At 39.5% G+C, this 22,274-nt stretch overlaps 1 protein-coding gene across 1 annotated transcript; it reads right to left on the bottom strand.

Annotated features, from left to right (window-relative positions):
- Positions 1–5,742: 5,742 nt before the first annotated feature.
- On the bottom strand, positions 5,743–15,269 carry CISH (cytokine inducible SH2 containing protein). Its single transcript, XM_014071913.2, has 3 exons — positions 14,426–15,269; positions 8,875–9,101; positions 5,743–8,038 (listed from the first exon to the last, which is right to left on the bottom strand). Exons 1-3 carry the CDS (start codon positions 14,470–14,472, stop codon positions 7,536–7,538), a joined length of 777 nt encoding a protein of 258 aa, XP_013927388.1. The 5' UTR covers positions 14,473–15,269; the 3' UTR covers positions 5,743–7,535.
- Between the last annotated feature and the right edge of the window lie 7,005 nt (positions 15,270–22,274).

Genomic DNA, 22,274 nt, shown 5'->3' with positions numbered 1-22,274 from the left:
AGACAAGGGCAAACTACTCCTGAAAAACCCTGCCAAGAAAACTGCAGGCACATATGAAGGCACCACAAGTTTAAAAAAAACCTGACCCAAAGACACCAAAATAAAAATACGGAGATAAATATGTAAGCCTTGGCCCATAATAACAGTTATTTTGATAGTGGATGAATCACAATTTACATTTGAGATGCCTTTCATAGCTAGATTGCTCCTGTTTCTTCTGCTGTTTCTCTTCTTATTTTGATGCTGAGAATAGAAAATAATTTTAATATATTCTACATTGTATAGATGGATGGATATAGGTACACACACGATATACATATACCTCTTAGTGAATGGTGGGTTCTTTTTGTTAAGTCTGAATCAAAACCAATAAATGTGTTATCTTTTAATTATATAATATATAACACATTTATTGTTTTTGATTCAGATTTAACAAAAAGAAACCACCATTCACCAACATGTGCATACTACCGTGTGTCCATCATTGCCTAACTGTTGTCTGAACAGATCTATCAAGTGATGGATGGATAAGGTAATGATATTTTTGCTAACTCCATTCAAACTTGTGAATGTTGTTCATTATCAAGCAGAGCTGTTTCCCTTACACATGCAATCACACTAACTCTGAGTTGTCCAGAGATGTACACTGTACATGCTCCCAGTGGATTTCTACGCTGTACTATAAATACTTTTTGATGTAGAAAGCGACGCTCCCATCCACTTTGTTTATTTCATTGTACCATGTGAATTTAGAGTTCAGCAAAGGACAACATGCTGTTATAATTAAAGTTCTGTCTTCGTATCCATGCACATCTCTTTATAGCACAGTTGTATAAATAAATTCACTTGGGCTGTAACTCCTGAGTCTCCTGCTACCACAAAAAAAGATTGCCTCTGCAAAATATACTCAAATATAAGACTGGGGAATTATCTTTTAATACTGACGTATGAATAGAACTGTCCAACCTGTCTTCTTACTGGTAAATCTCTATCATGTTAGCACATGAATAAACCCAGAATACCTTTTAAAAAACGATATGGACAGTTATTTTATGCTCTGGGGCAGTGTTTTTCAACTTTGATATGTGGACTTCAACTCTTAGAATTCCTGCATCTGCATGTTGAAGTCAATAAATCTTGTTGCCAACACTGCTGTAGGAGGTTTCTTCTTATCTTCTTGGGTTCATCTTTGGTGAACGTTGTTGGGTTTTTTTTAATTCTGCTATTTTTCAATGTGTTGTTAGTTGCCCAGAGGTGTATCCATGTAGTCTAAAGTGATATACTAAATAAATGTTTTAGCACATCCAAACATGTATGGCTTATATGTATGTGATTCCTTTTTACTATTTGTTTTCCATTTAAAATAGGCTCCGCCAATAGACAGCACTTATTTACAGTAGCTCCTTATTGCCTGCAGCTGACTGGCAGTAACTTTCTATCCCAACTTGCTGTGTCAGGTATTGAATTTGTGACTATTGTTATTTTTAGTTGCTTTTACTGAAGTTTTAATCCTATTGTGTAAGCCACCAAAATTGCTTTGTGATTTGAGGCAGCAAACAGATTGACAATTAAAAATAAATAAATAGGGGAATAGAACAAAACTACCAAAGAGACAATGAAAATGTTTAGCATAAGCTTCACAGCCCAGTTCTATATCAGGGCTTCTGCTGTCTCACAAACATGACACCTAATATTTCTACATACTCATTATGGCTCTTGTGGCCATATGAAAAATGAACTACCACCTCTAGTATACGCCATTATCCTTCCTCATCCTCCTCAGATGCAATTACCTAGCTTTTAAAGTAGGGGTGTCAAACTTAAGGCCTGGGGGCTGGATCCGACCCATGGGGTGTTTAGATCTGACCCGGAGGGCCACCATGGAAACAGCCCATTTTTGCTGGCAGAGCTCTCGGGCCACCACAGAAACCCCTGACACAAGTGATGTATAGCTGGCCATCCCTACAACACCCCCACCCCCCAGGTCAAACACAATGCTGATGCAACCCTCAATGAAATTGAGTTTGACACCCCTGTTCTAAAGCAAACCATCTTTGTAAGAATGAGGTTCCTATGTCAATCACAATAACTAACCAGGGGGCTTCTCACTGCCCCCACCCCAATTCATCTAGACAGGAGTAGGTACCAAGAGTTGAAGCACTATATGCCTACAAGTTTTTCTTTCTGTCCTCACTTAACTGTTGCTATCTTCTAAAAGTGGCTTTGACTTCATGCCAGCAGTTCTGCACACACCTCTGGGTGTGAGTTTTATTGTGTTTATACTTTGTCATTAACCACTTATGGGTGCTTATACAAGAAGTCTATTAAATGCATTGAAGTAAGTAATCCCATTTCTGAAAAAACATGTAACTTCCTAAGCATTTGCCCGGTCTTTTATAGCACTAGTTAAATATTAGTTTCTTTCTTTTCTTGAACCCCCGACACTTTTAGTGTCATGAATGTTCTGTGTCTTCAACGTGAGGAAGAGAGCAGAAAGTGGGACACAAGCACAACTTAGGCTCTGCTTCTTTAATTTCTACGTAATCTTTTAGTAATTAGGAATCCTGCTAGAATTTCTTTCCAAACATACAAACAGGGGCATCAGTATGCAAAACAGCTATGTATTCAAAGCAACTTAGCCTTCTACAAATGTAAAAGAGCTGGCCAAATAATGTTTGATTTGATGCCATTTTGACCATCATTTCTCCAAAGCTGCCTCCTGTATTGCGTGTCAGCCCATTGCACCATGCAGTCCGGGCTGCCATTCACTCGGGGGGGGGGGGCGCACGGGAGACCGAGTACCTGCACACCAGAGGGGATTGTTCTACTGCCGCGCCAGACGCCTGACTCCCAGCTGATAGCTTGAACTGTTGTTTGGATTCGGAGCATGTGCACTGAGTCAATTCATTGGGTGATGATTAAAACGTGCTGGTGCCTCAAGGAGAACAATACAATCTAGACTTTGAGCTGCATGTTGGTTTGTTTATTCCTTGTTTGCCAAACCGGAACCTGACATTGCATCTACATCCCTCACTTCTAACAATCAAGCAACCACTTTGTTTTGCTTCTATCTGCTTTGGAATTTCAGTCTGTTTCTAAAGAATTTCCCTATGAGAAAGGGTGAAGAGAAGGCTTTCCTACAGTTGTAGCTGAGTGGGCCTCCTAAGCTGGTGGCTCCAGCCTTCCCACCTTTCTCCTGCTTTAGCTGTTCAAAGCTTCTAGTCTGCACATCCTGGGAGATGACACCCACTTTCACCCTCCACCTCCACTTTAAAAAGTGGGTGCTAGAAGGGGGATGGGCATGTAAGGAATGCCGTGAGCTCTGCCACACTTGGCTAGTTCCTTCTGATTACATGGGCTGTCTGGCTTTTGTTAAACACTTAACTGGCAGGAGATGGATGCTTGTGGAGATTTATTTCATTATGATCTCACGTAGTTCGTGATATCCTGGTCTTACCTAATTCATGTCCATATGTGAAGTTTCTGTGATCATCATGGATGGAGGAATCTTCCCAGATTAGGTTAATAGCTTGCAGTTAGCCTTGGTTTATTAGATGATTACTTCCTTACTTAAATTTTGGGGGCACAACAGCTCTGTTTGATGGCTGTTTGTTGACATTTGGGAGCACATGCAAGTCTTTGAATCTTGTTCCTTTTCCTCTCCATTTCTTGCTTTGTTGGAAGTGTTTCTAGCAGGTGAAGCTAGGCAAAATCACACCAGATACCTGTACAATTAGCACAGGAGTCTCCCAGGATTGTGTGCTCTCTCTCTACTTCTCTTCTCTCTATACACCAATGACTGCATCAAAGGATCCCTCTGTTAAAGTCCTGAAGTTTGCAGATGATACAACAGTGATTAGTCTCATTCGAGACAACGATGAATCTGCATACAGATGGGAGGTTGAACAACTAGCTTTGTAGTGCAATCAGAACAATCTTGATCTAAATACACTCAAAACCATATAAATGGTGGTAGATTTTAGGAGAAACCCTCCCACACTAGCACCTCTTACAATATTAGACAACACAGAATCAACAGTACAGATCTTCAAGTTCTATCGTATCTCAAGACTTAAAATGGACACTTAACATCAACAACATCATTAAAAAAGCACAACAAATAATGTTCTTTCTCTGCCAACTCAGAAAGTTCTAACTGCCCAAAGAGCTGCTGATTCTGTTGTACAGAGGAATTATTGAGTCTGTCATCTGCACCTCTATAACTGTCTGGTTTGGCTCTGCAGCCAAACAAGATAGACACAGACTTCAACAGATAATTAGAACTGCAGAAACAATTGCAACCAGGCTGCCTTCCTTTGAGGACCTGCATACTGCATGAGTCAGAGGACTCATCCTACCTAGTACCTATCTCTTCCCACTTATGACTATAACCATGTTGCTTATATCTTTACAATTTATATTGTTTTATTTGTTTCCTTGTATGATTTGATTGCTTATTAGTAACCTATTAGTAACCTATGACTAAAAGGGGGTGGTGGTTCAGTGGCTAAGATGCTGAGCTTGTCAATCAGAATGATTGGCAGTTTGAATTCCTAGTGCCACGTAACGGAATGAGCTCCTGTTATTTGTCCCAGTTTCTGCCAACCTAGCAGTTCGAAAGCATGTAAAAATGCAAATAGAAAAATAGGGACCACCTTTAGTGGGAAGGTAACATTATTCCGTGCGCCTTCGTGTTTAGTCATGGCGGCCACATGACCACAGAGACGTCTTTGAACAATGCTGGCTCTTCAGCTTTGAAACGGAGATGAGCACCACCCCCTAGAGTCAGGAATGATTACCACATACTGTATGTGTGAGGGGAACCCTTACCTTAACCTAACCTATGACTATCACAAAGTGTTGTATCTTATGATACTTGAAGAATGTATTCTATTTTATTTTTCTTTATGTACACTAAGAGCATATGTACTAAAGACAAATTCCTTGTGTGTCCAACTATACTTGGTCAATAATGAATTCTATTATCTGCAAGGACCATATCTGGAAGGGATGGCTTGGTTGCCTTGCAGATTGTAGGTACTAGGGAGTTTTGAACATTGTTTCAGCATTGTTTTTTAGATGTGTATGGGACTTTTTTCAGCTATTTCTCAGTCCAGGTCTGTCCAGATCTATGATGACTTGAGTTTAAGTGTCCCCATAACACAATGTAGTGCTATGTAGTTAGTGTAACCTTGTTCTTGACCTGGTTTAATCGATTGTAGTCTTATTAAGTTGATTGACAAGATCAGTTAACCAATCATTTTGGTATTCCTGCAGCATGCTTAATCCCTCCAACCCCAGCAAAATTGTCCAGTTGTGGAAATAGGACCATAGTACTATCATCATAAATGCTAGTATTACCAAGTTAGCCTTATTGTTTTGGATTTTAATTTCCATTTCCAGCCACCCAGCCACCCTACTTGATAGTGTGGGATTGAGGGAGTTCTAGTCGAGACTATGTGGAAGGCACCGGCTTGCCATCCTGTGGCTAATTTCCTTTTCATATCTGGTTCCTCTACATCATGCACAGCAACAGCAGGTAATCCATGTGTGCAGAGGGATCACTGATCTAATTCTTCCCTTTGGGGATCACTGCAGCACCTCTCAATTTTTTTACCTTAGGAAAAAGCACTCCAACATTTAAAATTGCAAGATTAGCAGGTGTATTTGATGTACTATACTTCCAAGAAATGGCTAAAAATTAATTGTGCATGCAATTGGAAGAAAACAATGCTTTAAACATTTTTCGTATTTAAAAGTATCATTTATTATGTTTTTTTGTTTTGTTTTTAATATATATTCTCCCATTCATTTGCCCTTGTTCCAGAAATGGAGAGCATTGTGATCAACCAGACATCTTTCTCTCTCTTACACACACACAGTCAGTTATCAAAGTATCTAAAATAAAATCATACATACAACAAATTCTGAAAAAAACATGAGAAGAAGTGGACACTGACTAAATATCCCAAGCCACGTTGGATTGCTGAAGGAGCATACTGCTCCTTTTGTTTCAAGTTGTATCTAGGGCAGCGTCAGATATGCTGGGAATACACCACCCAGAATTCTCCACCAGCAGGGCCAATTATAATTCAGGATGTTGTAGTCCCACATTCGAAGAGTGGCAGGTTAGAAAAGACTGCCCTAGAATTTTATCCCTTCCTGGAGCTCACACATGTAGCAGAGGTATTCACTGTTGAACTATAAAACCATGAAAATATGTATAACTCTCCTGAGGATTTCACATATAATGAAGGACAGTCTTTTGACAACACAAATTTTCCATCCTCAGCTACTGTTATTGTAAGACAGAGGAAGGAATGGAAGGCAGAATTAATGCCAACAATGCTTTCTTAGCCTTATACAACCTTATGCAACTGTAGTGTCTTAACTTCCGACCTAACAAATAAGGTGCATCAGCGCAATTGGAAAAGATGGAAGCTGGAGTGACACTTAATTCCTGCTATCTTCTCTGCCCCGTGGACAAGCATCAGAATCAAAGAAGACAAGTACTCACAAGGAAAAATGGTGGTAAATAAGGTATCAGTATTGTGTTCTCCCTGAAGCTCCTTTGTGCTAATACAGCAATAATGCGGGTTAATATTTCAGCTAACAAGTTGACACCAATGTGATAATAGGATAAAAATCGCCCCGTTTCCTGAATTTTCCCTCCAAAAGATATAAACAAAATGCTACAGAAATGAAGTTTCAGGATGTGGCCATTTTTCCAAGGACGTTATGCTTCATAAGACAGATACTATAATTTTAACAAAACATCATTTGGATTTAACTGATTCAAATTAGGAAGAGCCTCTTCAAAAAGGGAGAGAAAAGAGGGTTTACTAATCCAAGCTCAATAAACTTGAATAAGTTTATCTCTTTGTCAATCTAATGGGAACTGAAGTCTGGATGTTGATTGTAACTGGAATCAAACTTTTATACACTTCCAATATTATTTATCTTACATCTGAGTATGAATACAACAAGACAGGTTATAGAGTAGCCAATGGCCAGAAGACTTCATTCAAGTTCATAATGAACTAACACAAGACTGTCTCATGTAGTTATGGTTTGAGTCCATCTTTAAATAATTTGCTTGCAAAAGTAAAAGAAGGATATTCAATTTATATGTTCTCAGAAATAACAAAAAAAAAGAGTACCATGGGAATAAATAATACAGTTCTGAGGCTTGAACATTCCTGGCGCAGTTGTGACTGCCCAATTCAAGTAAGTCTGCACATGCCAAGAATAGTTCCTTTCTGCAGAGAAAGAAGAGAAGCGCCTTCTTGAGCTTTTGGCCTTGGATTTGTGTACCTTGTGCATACTGCCTCCTCCATGGCATGAAAATGAATTTAGGTAACTGAGAAAAATAAGGGAGAGGATGGTGGGAAAAAAAGTCTCTTCCTTTTTGCAATTTAATATACTGTGCCCACTTAAGTACATAACCTCATCAATGTATCAAAGTCAATCTGTTGCCAGAATTTGATGTTTTTCAACATTATTTCAGTGGCTTGTCCCAATCAGACTGGCTGCCTTTAAAGTTGAAAAGGGTACTGCTTCAAATAGTCCTTCATTCTCTTTGGTAGAGGCAATTGGTCTGTCTTTCCAGTGCATCGATTGATCTGTAGTCGGCAGAGGTGCTGCAGGCTGGGGGCAATGTCCTTGCGGCTGAGTGCCCGGATGAGCTTCAGATGTACCGCTGTTGCTATCAACTCCTTTTGTGGGAGAGGCAAAGGCATGGGAGGCGGGTAGGGAGCATCACTCTTGCTCTCCACAGTACAAGAAAGAACATAATGCTGGATGAGACTAACCACATCTGGGAAGGCCAAAACCCGAGGTTTGGAGAGGCAATTGGAATCTAACTGGAACTTGCTATCAGCGTATTCAATGCGTACATTGGTAGGGCCTCTATTGGTCTTTACGGATAGCGTGAACAGGTAGCTGGGATGAGCACTGTCCCGTACCAGAAAAGTCCCCTCTGGCATCTTCTGGAGTTGCTGCTTGGCTTCATTGGCTGTAATAGAACCCCAATACCAGCCTGGAAGAGAATCCCAGAAAAGACATGGATAAGGACAAACTATTCATTTAAAAAAAAGAAAAGAAAAAGAAATATTTATTGATGCATTTTCTATTTTATTAACATATGTAAAGTAAAGGTAAAGGTTCCCCTCACACATGTGTTAGTCGTTCCTGACTCTAGAGGGTAGTGCTCATCTCCGTTTCAAAGCTGAAGAGCCAGTGATGTCCGAAGATGTCTCTGTGGCCGCCATGACTAAACACCGAAGGCCCACGGAACGCTGTTACCTTCCCACCAAAGTGGTCCCTATTTTTCTACTTGCATTTTTATGTGCTTTTGAATTGCTAGGTTGGCAGAAGCTGGGACAAGTAATGGGAGCTCACTCTGTTACATGACGCTAGGGATTTGAACCGCCAATCTTTCTGATCGACAAGCTCCGCGTCTTATCCACTGCGTCCTTACTTATTAACATATGTACATACATATATTTGTGAACTCAAGTGGCAGTTATTGTACACTCCCCCTCTCTAAGCAGTCTTGTTTAGTCACTATCATAATGGGAAATATCACAGATATTTACAAAGGCATTTATGAAGTCAGCTTTGGGATGATATATTCAAGGAGCTGTGGAAGTGGTCCCTGAGTTAAGTGCGGCCTGCTTGCAGACAAAGAGCTATGGAATTGCAGCCCCAGACAACCATATTGGGGAGTTTGCATTTTTTGGAATTCTGCTCTTTAAAATCCAGGCTGCCCTAAAGGTGATATAGATGCTTTCCTCAGTAGCAAGGAAATGTGCACTTCAACAATATACAACAGGTTCTTATTCCAAGAGTCAAAAGTATCAGTTGGATCCTTACCAGATTCTCTCAGAAATGAAAACGTTCTGGCAATGCATAGCAGATCCTCCTCTGGGTCTCGTGTTTGAGGTGAGTTGGTTTCAAGTCTGGGCATTACCAAGGGAGGGGCAGACTGCTCTTGGAAGGATGTGACTGATAGAGGCTGCATGACCTGTTCTGACACATTCACTGCAAGGCCTTCAATGGGTAGCCTTCGGAGTTTCTCCTCTGAGACCAAAGGATAGGATCTGAAAATAAGAGAATTTTGGGATTATTCCTTTTCTAGATGAAATGGATGCATCATTGAACACAACATCACTACATACACATTGGATCGTGCAGTTAAGTACACATTAGAGTTCATTTCCACAAACAAGGCAACTGTATTCATGGCAGTCACGCATTTAAAGCAAAGCAAAGAGGATAACTGGGCTCAGGATTCTTTGCTCTTTTTATCCTTACAGAAGTTACTCACTTATCAGTCCTTTTATTTTGAAAATGAGATAGTGTTTTAGTGTTTTCCAATAGGTAAAATTTGGATAAAATTTAAAAATCCATCTTAATGTTTTGCAAATACTACAAACAGATAAAGGAAAAAAACACAATGTAGATTCTTGGAAAGCACACCACCCTCCCAGAAATTTTTTAAAAAATTATTTGTTTCCAATATTTTAAAGTTTCTGATTTTTAAAAGACCATCTTACCTGATTCAGACAATCACTAAATTCATTATTCACAATAACAAATGTAGGAACAATGGGAGCCAGCCACAAAGTAAAAAAAATATCTCTATGCTAAACTATCATCCTATAGTTTATATTTCCTGGTTTTCCTTTGTGAAGGTTATGCATATTTTCTCTAAAGGATATTCTACTTAGGTCAATGGAACTTTCCATTGGACTTTTAGTGATATTCTTGGCTTCTCTGCAATTTTAAGATAATTCCCAAATTTAATTTAATAAGGAAGTATAACATTATGATAGATATACTAGTGTTTGGAAGGATTCCTTCCAAAAATTGGTATTAAAATAAATGTGATTATTTAATAGAGTGTAAATGAAAGATGAAGGTCTCTCTCATGGGATGATCTGAAATGGCAATTTATAGGCCATTTATATAGACCCACCTTTGTACCCTGATAATAACCCTATGATGCCTCCAACTCCATGAACAGCTGGTCTCCTGTACCACTCCTCCTGTCCAATCCTCAATAGTAACACTCAACCTTATGGAGTTGCCAGGAAGCAAATATCAGATGGTAGCAATTGACTCTCTTTGCAGCTGAATGCTTGACAATCTGGTTTCAGGCAAACACATTGCCACATAGTGACTTTTAAGGAGCCACTTAAACATTCCAGATTGTGTGAAACTGCCTTAGTGTTTTAAAGAATCATTTTTTTACACTATACGCCAATCTGTAACTTTATCTAAGATGTGACAGGATATTTTTGGACACCATGAATTTCAAACAACTTTCACACAGATGTATTTTGCTATTGGCACTTTCCCTCCTACCCCATAAATGCATTAACAATTATTTCCAACTGCTCACAAGACTGGAAATATTGCATTAATAGAAACTTGATCATTCACTCCCTCAGTTTACTTATCATTCAACCTTGTAAACACAATGGGCCCACAAGTAACAGTACTATACTTTCTGCTTTACTTACAGTTTATAGTTTCTCTTTTGAATAGTTAAAATAATACCACAGTACTGATTGTGTGCAATTTGAATATGTTACCAATGAAAACAAGGATTAAATGTCTATTCTATGCTATCTCCTATTTTCTTTTCCTTCCCTCTGTTCAGCCTTTTTCTTTTCTCTGCAATTATTCCAGTATGAACTCAATACTCAAGTTCAACTATAGGTCAAGTAAAAGCAGAAATAAAATAAAACCATCCATTAGGAACTGAAAACTTTCTTATTAAGAAATTAAATTCACCACTTCCTGACTAATAAGCATTTTTCATCTCACTAAAATGGAAAATGAGAACTCAAAAATCACTTCTAGAAAACACTTCCTGGTGTCTAGCGAGAAAGGAGATGTAATGATTAATGTAATTAAAAATCAACCTCTAGATAAAATCTGGAATAATTAAAATGCTACACACTGAAATTCAACTTGTGTCCACAAACTTGATATAGATTTCTTTCCATTTAAGAAATGGTATCTGTATTCAGTATCCTAAACGGGTTAAATGAAATAGCTGCTTCTATTTCAGATTCTGTTGCTGATTTTAGTAAAAGTATCTACATTAGGGGTGTCAAACTCAATTTCATTGTGGGCCGCATCAGAGTTTTGTTTGATTTTAGGGGGATGGGGTGGGTGTGGCCAGTTCGATGTCACTCATGTCGGGATGCCTATGGTGGCCCAAGCGCTCTGCCAGTGAAAACAGGCTCCCAAGCTCCCTTTCTGGCTGCGACAGCCTCCTACAACCCTCTCCCTCTCTCCCTCCCCCTCCCTCTCTCTCTCTCCCCTCCCTCACACACAGACACACACACACACACCTCTCTATCTTTAGTTCTCTAAAGTGGATATGATTCACAGGCAGGAAAACAAGACATAAATGAGTCAACAAAATATACAGTAGGGATGAAAGATTTCCAGACCATTTCTTCAGAAAGGACCGTCATTAATCCTCAAATAATTCTGCAAAGGATAACCCATGAAGATCACTGCTGCTATTCCTAGGATCTTTGGGGATTTGGGGTCTTTGAAATTATATTGGTGCTGTCGTTTTGGAGCAATCATGTTTTCACTTGAGGCTTTAAACCTAACCCATTTTGTCCCCGAGAACAAAATTTATATCTGAGACAAAATTTAACCTTTTCCTCTTATTAATCTTCTACAACACTTTGGTCTATTTCAGGTGTCTTGACTTTTCTACTCATTATAGTCTCCATTTACTGCTGATATTCTGTAAGCCTTTATAAATACCTAAAGCTGTAATTGTTACAAAGACACATCTTTCAATGAAATCTTCCTTTATTTCCTTAACATCTAATATTTCAGGAGCAGGAGAAAGGAACCAGAATAATCACGAATCTGCTCTTATCGGTAGTTTTTCAGTGCCATTTGCCCACCCTCTCCCAACATAGACTCTTCATGTACACCATTTAAAGTCACTCTTCTTTCCATCACTATTGCTGCTCTGTAAATGAATGTTCATAGTCGTGAACAAGTGGAAACAAACTGAAATAATTATACTGTCTCACTCCCACAATTAATGAGGCAAGTAGTATGGTTGGCACTGGCAATCTCAGGCTTCCTTGCCAAAAGGGGAAGAGGGCACATGCCACTGTAAACCATCTTATTTTCTTGAGTGAATAAATTTCTTGGCTGGGGATTCTCTGAGTAAAAACTCTTCTGGATAACTAATGAGAGAAAAGAACCTCTTGTTTGCTCACGTAACTGTAAAACAAGGGAGTTAAAAGTTGTATTAAAACCAAACTAGTTACAAGTTCATTTTAATTATTTTTGGGGTGAGGGACTTGCTATCGGTGTATTCAATGTGTACATTGGTAGGGCCTCTGTTGGTCTTTACGGATAGTGTTTCTTGTTTTCTTTGATTTTAGGGTCTTGATCTATATGCTGCAAGCAATGAACCGCTTGGGGCTCACTAGCTCCACAGTTTATAGGAGGAGGGTTTGGTTCCTTGGTGTGGGGAAAGGAGGAGGAAAGGGAAACAGCAGATTTGTTCTTCATTAAATGGCAGGACATAACAAAGTTGTGAGACGGAAATTGTATATATAGAAGTATCCACTGTGAATATGAAAGAGACTGCCGAGTTGTAGGTTAGGAAACATCATAAAGTGAGTTGACTATATATGACACAGTGGCTATCAATACTGAATTATGCACCCAGAGTAAGAGAAGCTTCCAGGGGAAGGCTCCACTGCAACCAAAACAGCTTCAGGACAAGCTGCTGAATAACAAACAGAACTGTCAAGTTGAAGATTGACAGAACCAGAAAAGTGTGTACACCAGGGTGAAAAAACGTCTGCTGCAGTTGGCAAAGTTGGCCTTAAAAATATTCAAATTCAAATCCCTGTGCAGCCAGAAAGTTTACTGGAGGTTACTAGGCCCTTCTCATTTTCACTGTGATAATATACTGTATACCACTCCAGAGCTGTGTTTCTCAACTTTGAAAACTTTACGCTGTCTGGAGTTCAATTCCCAGAATTCTGCAGCCAGCCATGTTGGTTGGGGAATTCTGGGAACTGAAATTTACACATCTTAAATAGCCAAAGTTGAGAAACCCAGCTCTAGAGAGTACAATGCATCCAAAGTGATACATTAGCTCAGGAAGCAATTAAATGTTGAAGCAAGAGAGGGACATACAGAAATCATGTAACTCCTTCTACTAACATAACTACTACCACAATTAAAATACAACTTTACAGTACATGCCTAAGTAAGCCTGATGTAATTTAGCATAGTGTTTCCAGGATGGTGTGTATAAATCTATAACTTTAATCTAGCATTAATTGAGAAGCAGATATAGTATAAAAAGCATAACATGGATTCCGAATATAAAAAACAAACAAATGTGTGTCTGATATAATAAAACAAAAGCCCAAAGGAAAACTCCAATTTTTGTAACATTTAAGAAATTTAAAAAAATCTTATTTAGAACAGCTTTAAATGGCCAACAACTTTTAGTAGTTTGTTGGACCTGCCATATAAGATTCAATGAACCAATGTAATTATTTTGTTTATAAATGACCTGAAGGAACAATAAATGTTAGGCTTGGTAAACATATAAATACACAGAATTTGTGATTACAAACATTTATAATAATAAGAGAAGAACCTAAAAAAGATTAAACTGTAGGCAAAAAAGACCCAGTTAGTCCAATGTGTATTACCCTAAGGGCAGCATTTCTGTACATGATTATTTACAAGTCGTTTCGATGGCCTTGACTTCTGAATAGTCACACTGAAACAAACATTGTAAGTTTGACTTCTCACTCACCTATTATCCACTGCCATAATATGTGTAGGTTTATTCTATCATAACAAATGGCTTGGCATTTCAGGTATCCCTGCTATTCAAAGCAAAGTGCTTTGGCCCAGTTCAGACCTGGAATTCTCCTTTTCTTGATGGTTGCCCCACCTTCTTTTCAGCTCAGTTAGATTTAAAGACATTTCACTTCAGAAGACATACATACAGGAAGGCCTTTTTAATTTTTCTATTTCTTTATAACTACCTAATAAATGCTCGTTTTGAAAGATCTCTAAATGCAGTAGTGCGCACACAGCTAGCCACTATGACGTTTTGCTTCAAATGAAAAAGTACAGAAAATGTGAAGACTCTTGACAGGTTAGAAATGACCACCAGAGCTGATTTGAATGGAAGCCCACAATTTTACCAAAAAAACAGGGCAGGAGAATACATTTGCTGTCCTTTTCTTGGGGTTGTCTAACTGTAAAATCCTAGACAGCTGGAGTAAACTGTCACTGAAAACAGGGCTGACTTCGGAGCAAGCTTTCAGAGGATTCCACTTGTCTCTCTGTGTGTGTGTTTTAAAAAGTTGTTTAAAAAGTTGTTTGTAAGGAAACTTACCCTTGAACGCAGAGGATCATGTCACTCCAAGACTCAGGAAAGAGCATCAAATCCTCAGAGAAATGGGGGGGGAGCCGCGCTCCTTCTTTTGTTCCCAAACAGAAAGCTGCCACAGTCCGTCCGAAAGTTACCAGAAATCCAGAAGTGTCCCAAAAAAGCTTTCTTGTGAAATGAACTCAAGAATCACCCCCAGAAAATAAGCTGCAGGTAGCTCCAGAGAAATCTTCTCCGCACCAAGATCGTAGCTCTTTTCTTGTAAACTCCCGGCTGAGCTTTAAAACATGACAATGTTTTAAATGTATTACGTTCACCCGCTTTTAAAAACAATCTCCTCGGTGGCGTGGAAAGTCGCCGCGAATAAAAACTAGAATAAAAAATAATAAATACCTGTCTGAATAAATAAATAACCTCGCGTAAAAAGAAAAAAAAAGTTCGGGGAGAAGCGCAGAGCCGGACACCCAGCCACCGTTCGCCTCGACGCCGGCTCTTGAAGAAATGCGGATTGCGGGGAGCGGAAGGGGAGAACCACTACTCCGTAATCTTTTGTTTGCGCCCTATTAATCTATTCCAGGAAGTGGTGGATTCCTGGAATTGTATTGTATTCACACCAGTGTTCCGACAGGCGCGCACCCAAAAAAAGAGAAAGAGAAATATAAATAGAAGGGCCCGTTCGAGGCACCTTCGTTTCAGGCTTGCGGTCGCCTAAGGTCAGGAATAATCCCCTTTCCAAAAAGGCATTCCTCGGCTGGAAAGGGAAGAGATCTGTGTGAAGAGATCTGCGCCGAATGGTTTGAAAACTTGCGTGTTTTTCGTTTTTAATTCAAGCGCTGCCTCCGCTCGCTCTCTCCGTTCAAGGAAATACCTTTGATAGATTTCCAAGAACTTTCCAGGAAAGCGGGGCGGGCTGCCCTTCTCCTGCCAATCGGAGCGAAGGAGGGCAGGGCCGGGCGACCGAAGGCCCGCCAATCAGCAGCGGATGACGCGCGATGCTGCAGTTACCCAGGCCCAGTAGGGCTAGTGAGAAACCCGCAGGCCGGTGCTGAGTCCCAGGAAAAGCGGGGGTGGGGTGGGGGAGCTAAAACCAGCAGAAAGCCGCGAGGCGCCGCTCGCCATGTGGCCGGCGAGGGTGGGCGCTGACTCTCCTTTGCCCGCCGCCCGAAGGGAAAAAGTCTGATCGGGGAGGGCAACAGCGGAGTCGACCATCGCCCGCCTTTGACAGGCAGGAGAACAAAGGCTGCTTTCTTTAAGAGCTGACAGCCTTCCTCCAAACTTTTCTTATCGGGCATGAGTTTTTGGCACCCATTATTCTCCGTTGAACAATAATAAATATCAAACCTTCTGGTGGGGTGCGAGACATTTCAGCCAAGAGATCCTGGTGAAAAGCAGCCCCCTTCGCCCAATCCTTCCTTTCCGAATTCACATTCGGTTTATGCATTCCTTTCTTTTTAGGAATACACCCAGAGTTTATTTTCATTTATCCTTTTATCTTTTAAAACGATGAAAAACCAGGAAGGAACATCCTAGAATAATTCGGTAGCTGAATTATAAATGAAAGTGAATGTATAGAGTAGAGAAGAGTAGAATTTCTTACTGTACAAGTGTGATTGGACACACAAGAAATTTGTTTTTGATGCATATGCGCTCAGTGTACATAAAAAGACAAGATACATTCGTCAAGAATCATAAGATATAACACTTAATGATAGTCATGGGGTACAAATAAGCAATCAGGAAACAATATCAATATAAATCATAAGGATAGAAGCATCAAAGTTACAGTCCTGCAGTCATAAGTGGGAGGAGATGGGTGATAGGAACGATGAGAAGACTAATAGCAATAGTAATGCAGCCTTAGTGAATGGTTTGACAGTAGAGAGGGAATTATTTATTTAGCAGAGTGATGGCGTACTGTATTGGGGACTTCTGTGAAAAACAATTAGGAATGATAGCCCGATCCTCCTAACTTGTAGGAGCTCATTCACAGCAGAACCTTAAGGCTATTTTATCTCCAGACATCCCAGAAATTCAGTATGGTGCAGAACAACAATTCCATGATCCTGCATTATGTATATTTCATGGTGCAATTCAAGGACAATTGGTTGTCAGGCAAAATATGCCAGCCTATTTCTTTGCAATCCAATGACTTCCTGCACCACAAGGCAGGATTCTCAAAAGGATTGAGTTCCCTAGCTGGATATTCAATTTCATTGTACACATGTTGTGCATTGACAATAAAGGTTTGATTTGATTTGGACTTCAGAGAGGGAATTCTTCCTCCCAGAACAGGCTAAAAACCACAAGAATTTCCTCTCAACAACTCTTCTTCAAGTTTCAAAGCCACAGTTCTTAAATTTGTTTTGTTTTTGTTTTTCTAGAAATTGAAGGGGATTGTAATTTTTCACTTGATTTAGGAAACAAACCAAATAGTTTTGGGCAAATCCTGGTAAAGGATTGTTGCTGTCAAGACTCTTGGGTAAAACAAGGGTTTTGAAGTGGGGGATTTTGACAGTATTCAAAAGCTGGAAAAGGGCTGATTGAGTCCAAGTGTTAAAGAATGGCTAAAATATGGGATGGGTGCTTCAAAAGTAACTCTGATGTAGATTCCATAAAGCAAATTGCTACTATGCATTGGATTGTAACACGTTTGTTTTTCATGGGATTGTAAGTGCCAATCTCCCTGATGTAGAAAAGTTAGCTATTTACTATAATATGTGTGAATGATTAACAGTTCTTATACAGTAGGATACTGTTTTCCTTTTAATGTTAATTTTTTTTAACAAGTCAGTTGTCAAGGATTCCAACACAGTAGTCCCTTCCAAATGTGCCCGTTACACAGGATCACAAAACAAACTACAATCTGAAACCATGGAGATGATGCTAATGGTAATGGTTTCAGTGTCCAGCACAGGTTGGGATCCAAATATTTCTGTGTTTGTTGGGGAATGGTCTATTTTATGGGTCCAGTTGCATGGAGCATGGATTTAAATTCCATAACTAGAAACTACATTTTGGAAGAAAAATTAGTGGATAATCTTGTACAAGTAGGAGAACTATGATTAATGAGGTAAACTTAGCCAGACAGAGTCCTATGGAGTGAGACAAGCTGCTATATGTAAATGGAGCCTGTTTTGTCCTAAATGCCTGTAAATATGCATGTTTCTCTGACTCTGTAATATAAATTATAGAGATACACCACTTATATAAACAGATGAGAAATAATGGTTGCAACCAATATACATCATAACCACTTAAATCCTAACATCATCTGGTCCTTATTTAACCTACCCTAGAAGATCCCAACCCTGTTGGCACCAGCTGTCCAGTGTCCTTCCACTACTGAAATATGGTAATCAGCTGTTTGCACCAGTGAAGATACTGTATCTTTTTAGCTTGTTACTTTTCTTTATATTGATTTGGACTGTAAGAAAATATTAGAGCGGTATGAGTTAATGTTATCTGACTAATTAAACACCAGATATTCTCATAAACTAGAACAGAGATGATTTAGTATTGCCAGATCGATCCTGGAGATTAGTTGTACAAATACAACAGTTTATTATTGAAATCAAACTGGCAGCTTAGAATGATTACCAGGACATAAGAAAGCTTTACTATTTCCTGGAGCTCTATTTGGGGGCCTCTTTTCTCTTAACCTCAATTAGATAGCAAATTAGCTGGTGCTTTTTAAAAAAATATTCACACTAAAAGAAAAAGATCCGACTAATCATCTGGAAAAGGGTCTGTGTGAATTTAATTACAAGCACTGCAACTGCAATTTATTTGCAAACTCAACCTGCAATCACAATTTTCATTTCAAAGTATATTTATTTTGAATTTTAAATGTATTATGCCTTAGTGTTATGATCATCCCAGTTTATTATGGATAGAAAAAAACACGTTGCCTTTGTGTATTTTCTAGGCATGCCACCAAGTGCCATTTAGAAGTAAAAATCTGAAAAATGACTTTTCTAAGTACAAATGGAGTATTTATAAATCCAGACATCAATACTTGTTACAGCTGAAACTTTAGTAGATACAGTGAAAACTCAACTTTGGGGCTGATGTTATTATTTTCAGAGTAGATTTCTATCTGATTTTGAAACCTCCCACCTTCTGTTGGCTCTAATTAAAGAATGTAAGCTTTTGTGTTCATCAAGCAGAATGAAATGGCAGCGTCATATTTTGTAACAGATGTTAGTTCAATTCTATATTTGTTTCAATACCTGATGCTGAGAATAATATTGACTTGGGAATTACCTGCACCATTGGATAACTCAAGTTGCCAGGTGTAGTCTCATAATCTGATTATTTACTTACTACCTCTTCCAGTTTGCTGTCTTCTTTTTCAACATGAAAAAAGACCTGACCTAATTTGGGATATTTTTTTTTTATTATTTGCTGCTTTTCGTGCTTTATTGTCTGAGGACGTCAAAACTTAGAAAAGAATAAATCTTTCATAATTTTAATACATTACGATTGTGGTCAATAGTTCAAACAAATGCCATTAGAAATAAATTTTATTATCAACCTTCTGAGAAGCTCAAAGTAGCACTGCCGAAAACTCAAAAAAAGGAGAGCTAAGGGATCCTTCTTAAACAAACCATTCAGGATTTCAAAACAAAGTGTCACCACCTACTGGTCAAAGCATAAAAGAAAGAGGTTTGCAATCTGCGATACTGTTAAGTGGAGTCTTTTATTGTAGGATATTCTGATCATTTCTTCCTTATCAATTTTGGCAATTAGCTTTTGTTGCTAATTTACAAGACTTGATGGCCTTGCTTGTCTCTGGCTTATTAAAATGTTGTACCAATTGTTATCCATTCTTCAATGCTTTCAATCTGTAATATTTCATTAAACCAAGTAGCCAATCTTTCATGGAAAGTCATCAGATGTTTAAGCCAAAATCCACGTAGTTCATCATTTCCTGATGCACTCTACTTAATATCTTTTGTTTGCTTTTTAATCATTTTTGATGTATGACCTCATTATCTATTTTTACTGATCTAATGCATTTCTCAATCTCCATTATCCATGTTGATCTTTATTATTGGTTATCCTAGATAACATTCCAAAATTTTAATATTTTATCTTTATCAGGGTTAACTTTATGTTTGTAGTATGTTCTGGCAATGTTTTATAAAACAAATGCTTTTTAAAAAAAAAACTGCTGATTTTGTCAAATTGTTTTTTCCCCCCTACCTTCATATCCTTCAATTTTTTTTAAAAAAACAGCCAGGACTCAAACATTTTAAAAAATTATTCTTTTTTTAAATTCTCTTAGGTTATATCATTTTGGTAAAAATTTTCATATTCTTGCCTGCAAATTATTCAAATTGCTAACATCCATTTGTAAATTATTAATCTTCCTTTCCAATCCAATTTTCTATTTTGAACCTTCATTTTGTTGCTTTTGTTTTACAGCCCTGTGTCCCAACCCTGACATTATCTCTGCCATTGCGTTATAAATTGATCCTTCCATGTGTTACCTGAGCCACTAACTCATCCTAGGTATATGCTGAATTCTGACCTCTTTCCTTTCACCTCCCTTTCCCTACTCCTCTTCTCTCATCTCTGAAGAAGGCTCCCTCTCCCACAATGAACTGATTTGGATGGGGCAGAACTAAAGCGTGGCACGACTAAACCGCGCTCGACTAAGCCGCGCCCGATTAAACCGCGTCGCTGACGTCATCAACAGGGCGACAACAGCGCTTTAAATAGTGCTTTGAAAGCAAGCCGATTCAACTTAAGGTAAGGGTTAGGTTTAGGGTTAGCTTTAGGGTTAGTTTTAGGGTTAGGTTAAGGGTTAGGGTTAGATTTAGGGTTAGGTTAAGGGTTAGGGTTAGGTTTAGGGTTAGGTTTAGGGTTAGGATTAGGTTTAGGGGGGTTAGGTTTAGGTTTAGGGGTTAATTTTAGGTTTAGCGTTTACAGCGTGCTTCTGTCTCCGCGCTGTTGTCGCCCTGTTGATGACAGCTACGCGGTTTCGTCGAGCGCGCTTTAGTCGAACGCGGTTTTGTGGTGGAACCGAACTAAAGGTCTTCCAAGTTACTGCTTTGGACTCTTATGTCTGAGTGGTACAGGTAATCCACACCTTACAACAGTTCATTCAGTGACCATTCAAAGCAGAGGTAGGTTGCTCCCGGTTCAGCCTGGATTGGCCGAACCGGTAGTGGTGACGGCGGGAAGCTCTGCCCATCTGCCTGGATGTTTCTGCGCATGCGTAGAAGCGTTGTGCGCGAGCATGAGGAAATCGGTAGTAAACTGGCTAGCAACCCTCCACTGATTCAAAGTTACAACGGCACTGAAAAAGTGACTTATGATCATTTTTCAAACTTACAACCATTGCAACATCCCCAAGGTCAAAATGTGGGTGCTTGGCAACTGACACGTATTTATGATGGTTGCAGTGTCCTGGGGTCATACGACCACCTTCTTTCAAGTAAAGTCAATGGGGAAGCCAGACTCACTTAACAGCCACGTTATTAACTTAACAACTGCAGTGATTCACCTGGCAAGAAAGGTCATAATATCAGATAAAACTCTTTTTTATTATTTCACTTAGCAATAGAAATTTTGAGCTCAATTGTGGTCATAAGCCGGAGATTACCTGTACCTTTTAACAGCGCAATGTTATCAATTTTTTCCCCAACTCAATCTTGTCATTAACAAATTAAATTTGCTTAAATCTGTGTTGGATTAGTTTCCCATCACATTTCTATATACTCCCAAAGGAGGAATAGAAATGCAGACATGAATTCCTTTCAAGCCTCTATACCAGGCGTGTCAAACTCAAGGTCCGCATGGTGCTTTGATCTGGCCCATGGGGCCATCCTGGAAACAGTGAAAGAACGGCCAATACTGCATCTGCCATGTGAAAATTGAGTTCCATTTTCGCTTGCAGAGGGTTGCAGGAGGCTGTTGCTGCCAAATATGGAGCTTGGGAGCCTGTTTTCACTGGCAGAGTCTTTGTGCCACCAACGGCACCCCCGACACAAATGATGTTAAGCTGGACACACCTACCTTGGCCACACACACCCTGCCCCCTCCCCCCAAGGTGAAGAAGAGTCTGGATGGAGACAGGTTGAATGGTGCCAAAACAGCACAGATCAAGAGAGTACTTGATTGGAGAAGCAGCAGCAGGAAGGCAAGGAAGCAGTACTTGTACTTGTACTTGTACTTGTCGCCTCTTCACCCATCGTGGGTATAGGTGACTTCCATGGAAATTTGACGCCACTGTTTTCGGTCCTGGGCTAGGGTTGTCAGGTGGTGCAGCCAGTCACTATTATAAATACTTTTAGCGAGAAGGGCCTGCTTCCCTGTTTGTAGCAATGTTTGCACATTGAGGCAACCGATATTGTTTAGCCCTAAAAAGGGCTGATTGGACGGCGATCCATGGAAGCTGTTTCGGCTGGATATACCCAAGGGGGCGCCAGTCCCAAGGGTCGACAGAGCCCGATTGGTGGGAACGGGGGGCACCACGTGAAGGCCGGGTTGTCGTTTGATAGCTGAGAGGCTTTGCAATATATTTTGCGCATCAGCTATCCTTGCCCCCCAGGAAGCAGTACAAGGAAAAACCAGGCTTGTGCAGTGTGAAGCAGGTTGGGTATACTATCAGGTTTTGTCAACTTCTACGAGTCCTTCCCTATTTTGTCTTACAATAAACCAAATACAATTCTAATATGATTGGATATTTTCATGCAGGAACATCTCAATAATGGAAAGACATTATTGCAATTGAGATTGTCATAGCGTGACTAATGGTTCTTTTATAACTGATGTGTAGGTGTCTTTGAGGAGGACAATTGCTAAGCAGTGATGGAATCTTTTTTCTTTTATAATATACAGTAGTGGT

This window comes from Thamnophis sirtalis, unplaced genomic scaffold, assembly GCF_051295495.1.
Source record: "Thamnophis sirtalis isolate CommonGarterSnake01/CBP01778 unplaced genomic scaffold, rThaSir2_p1.2 scaffold_3, whole genome shotgun sequence".
Classification (NCBI taxonomy): Eukaryota; Metazoa; Chordata; class Lepidosauria; order Squamata; family Natricidae; genus Thamnophis; species Thamnophis sirtalis.
This window is presented reverse-complemented; position numbering and strand designations above follow the sequence as displayed.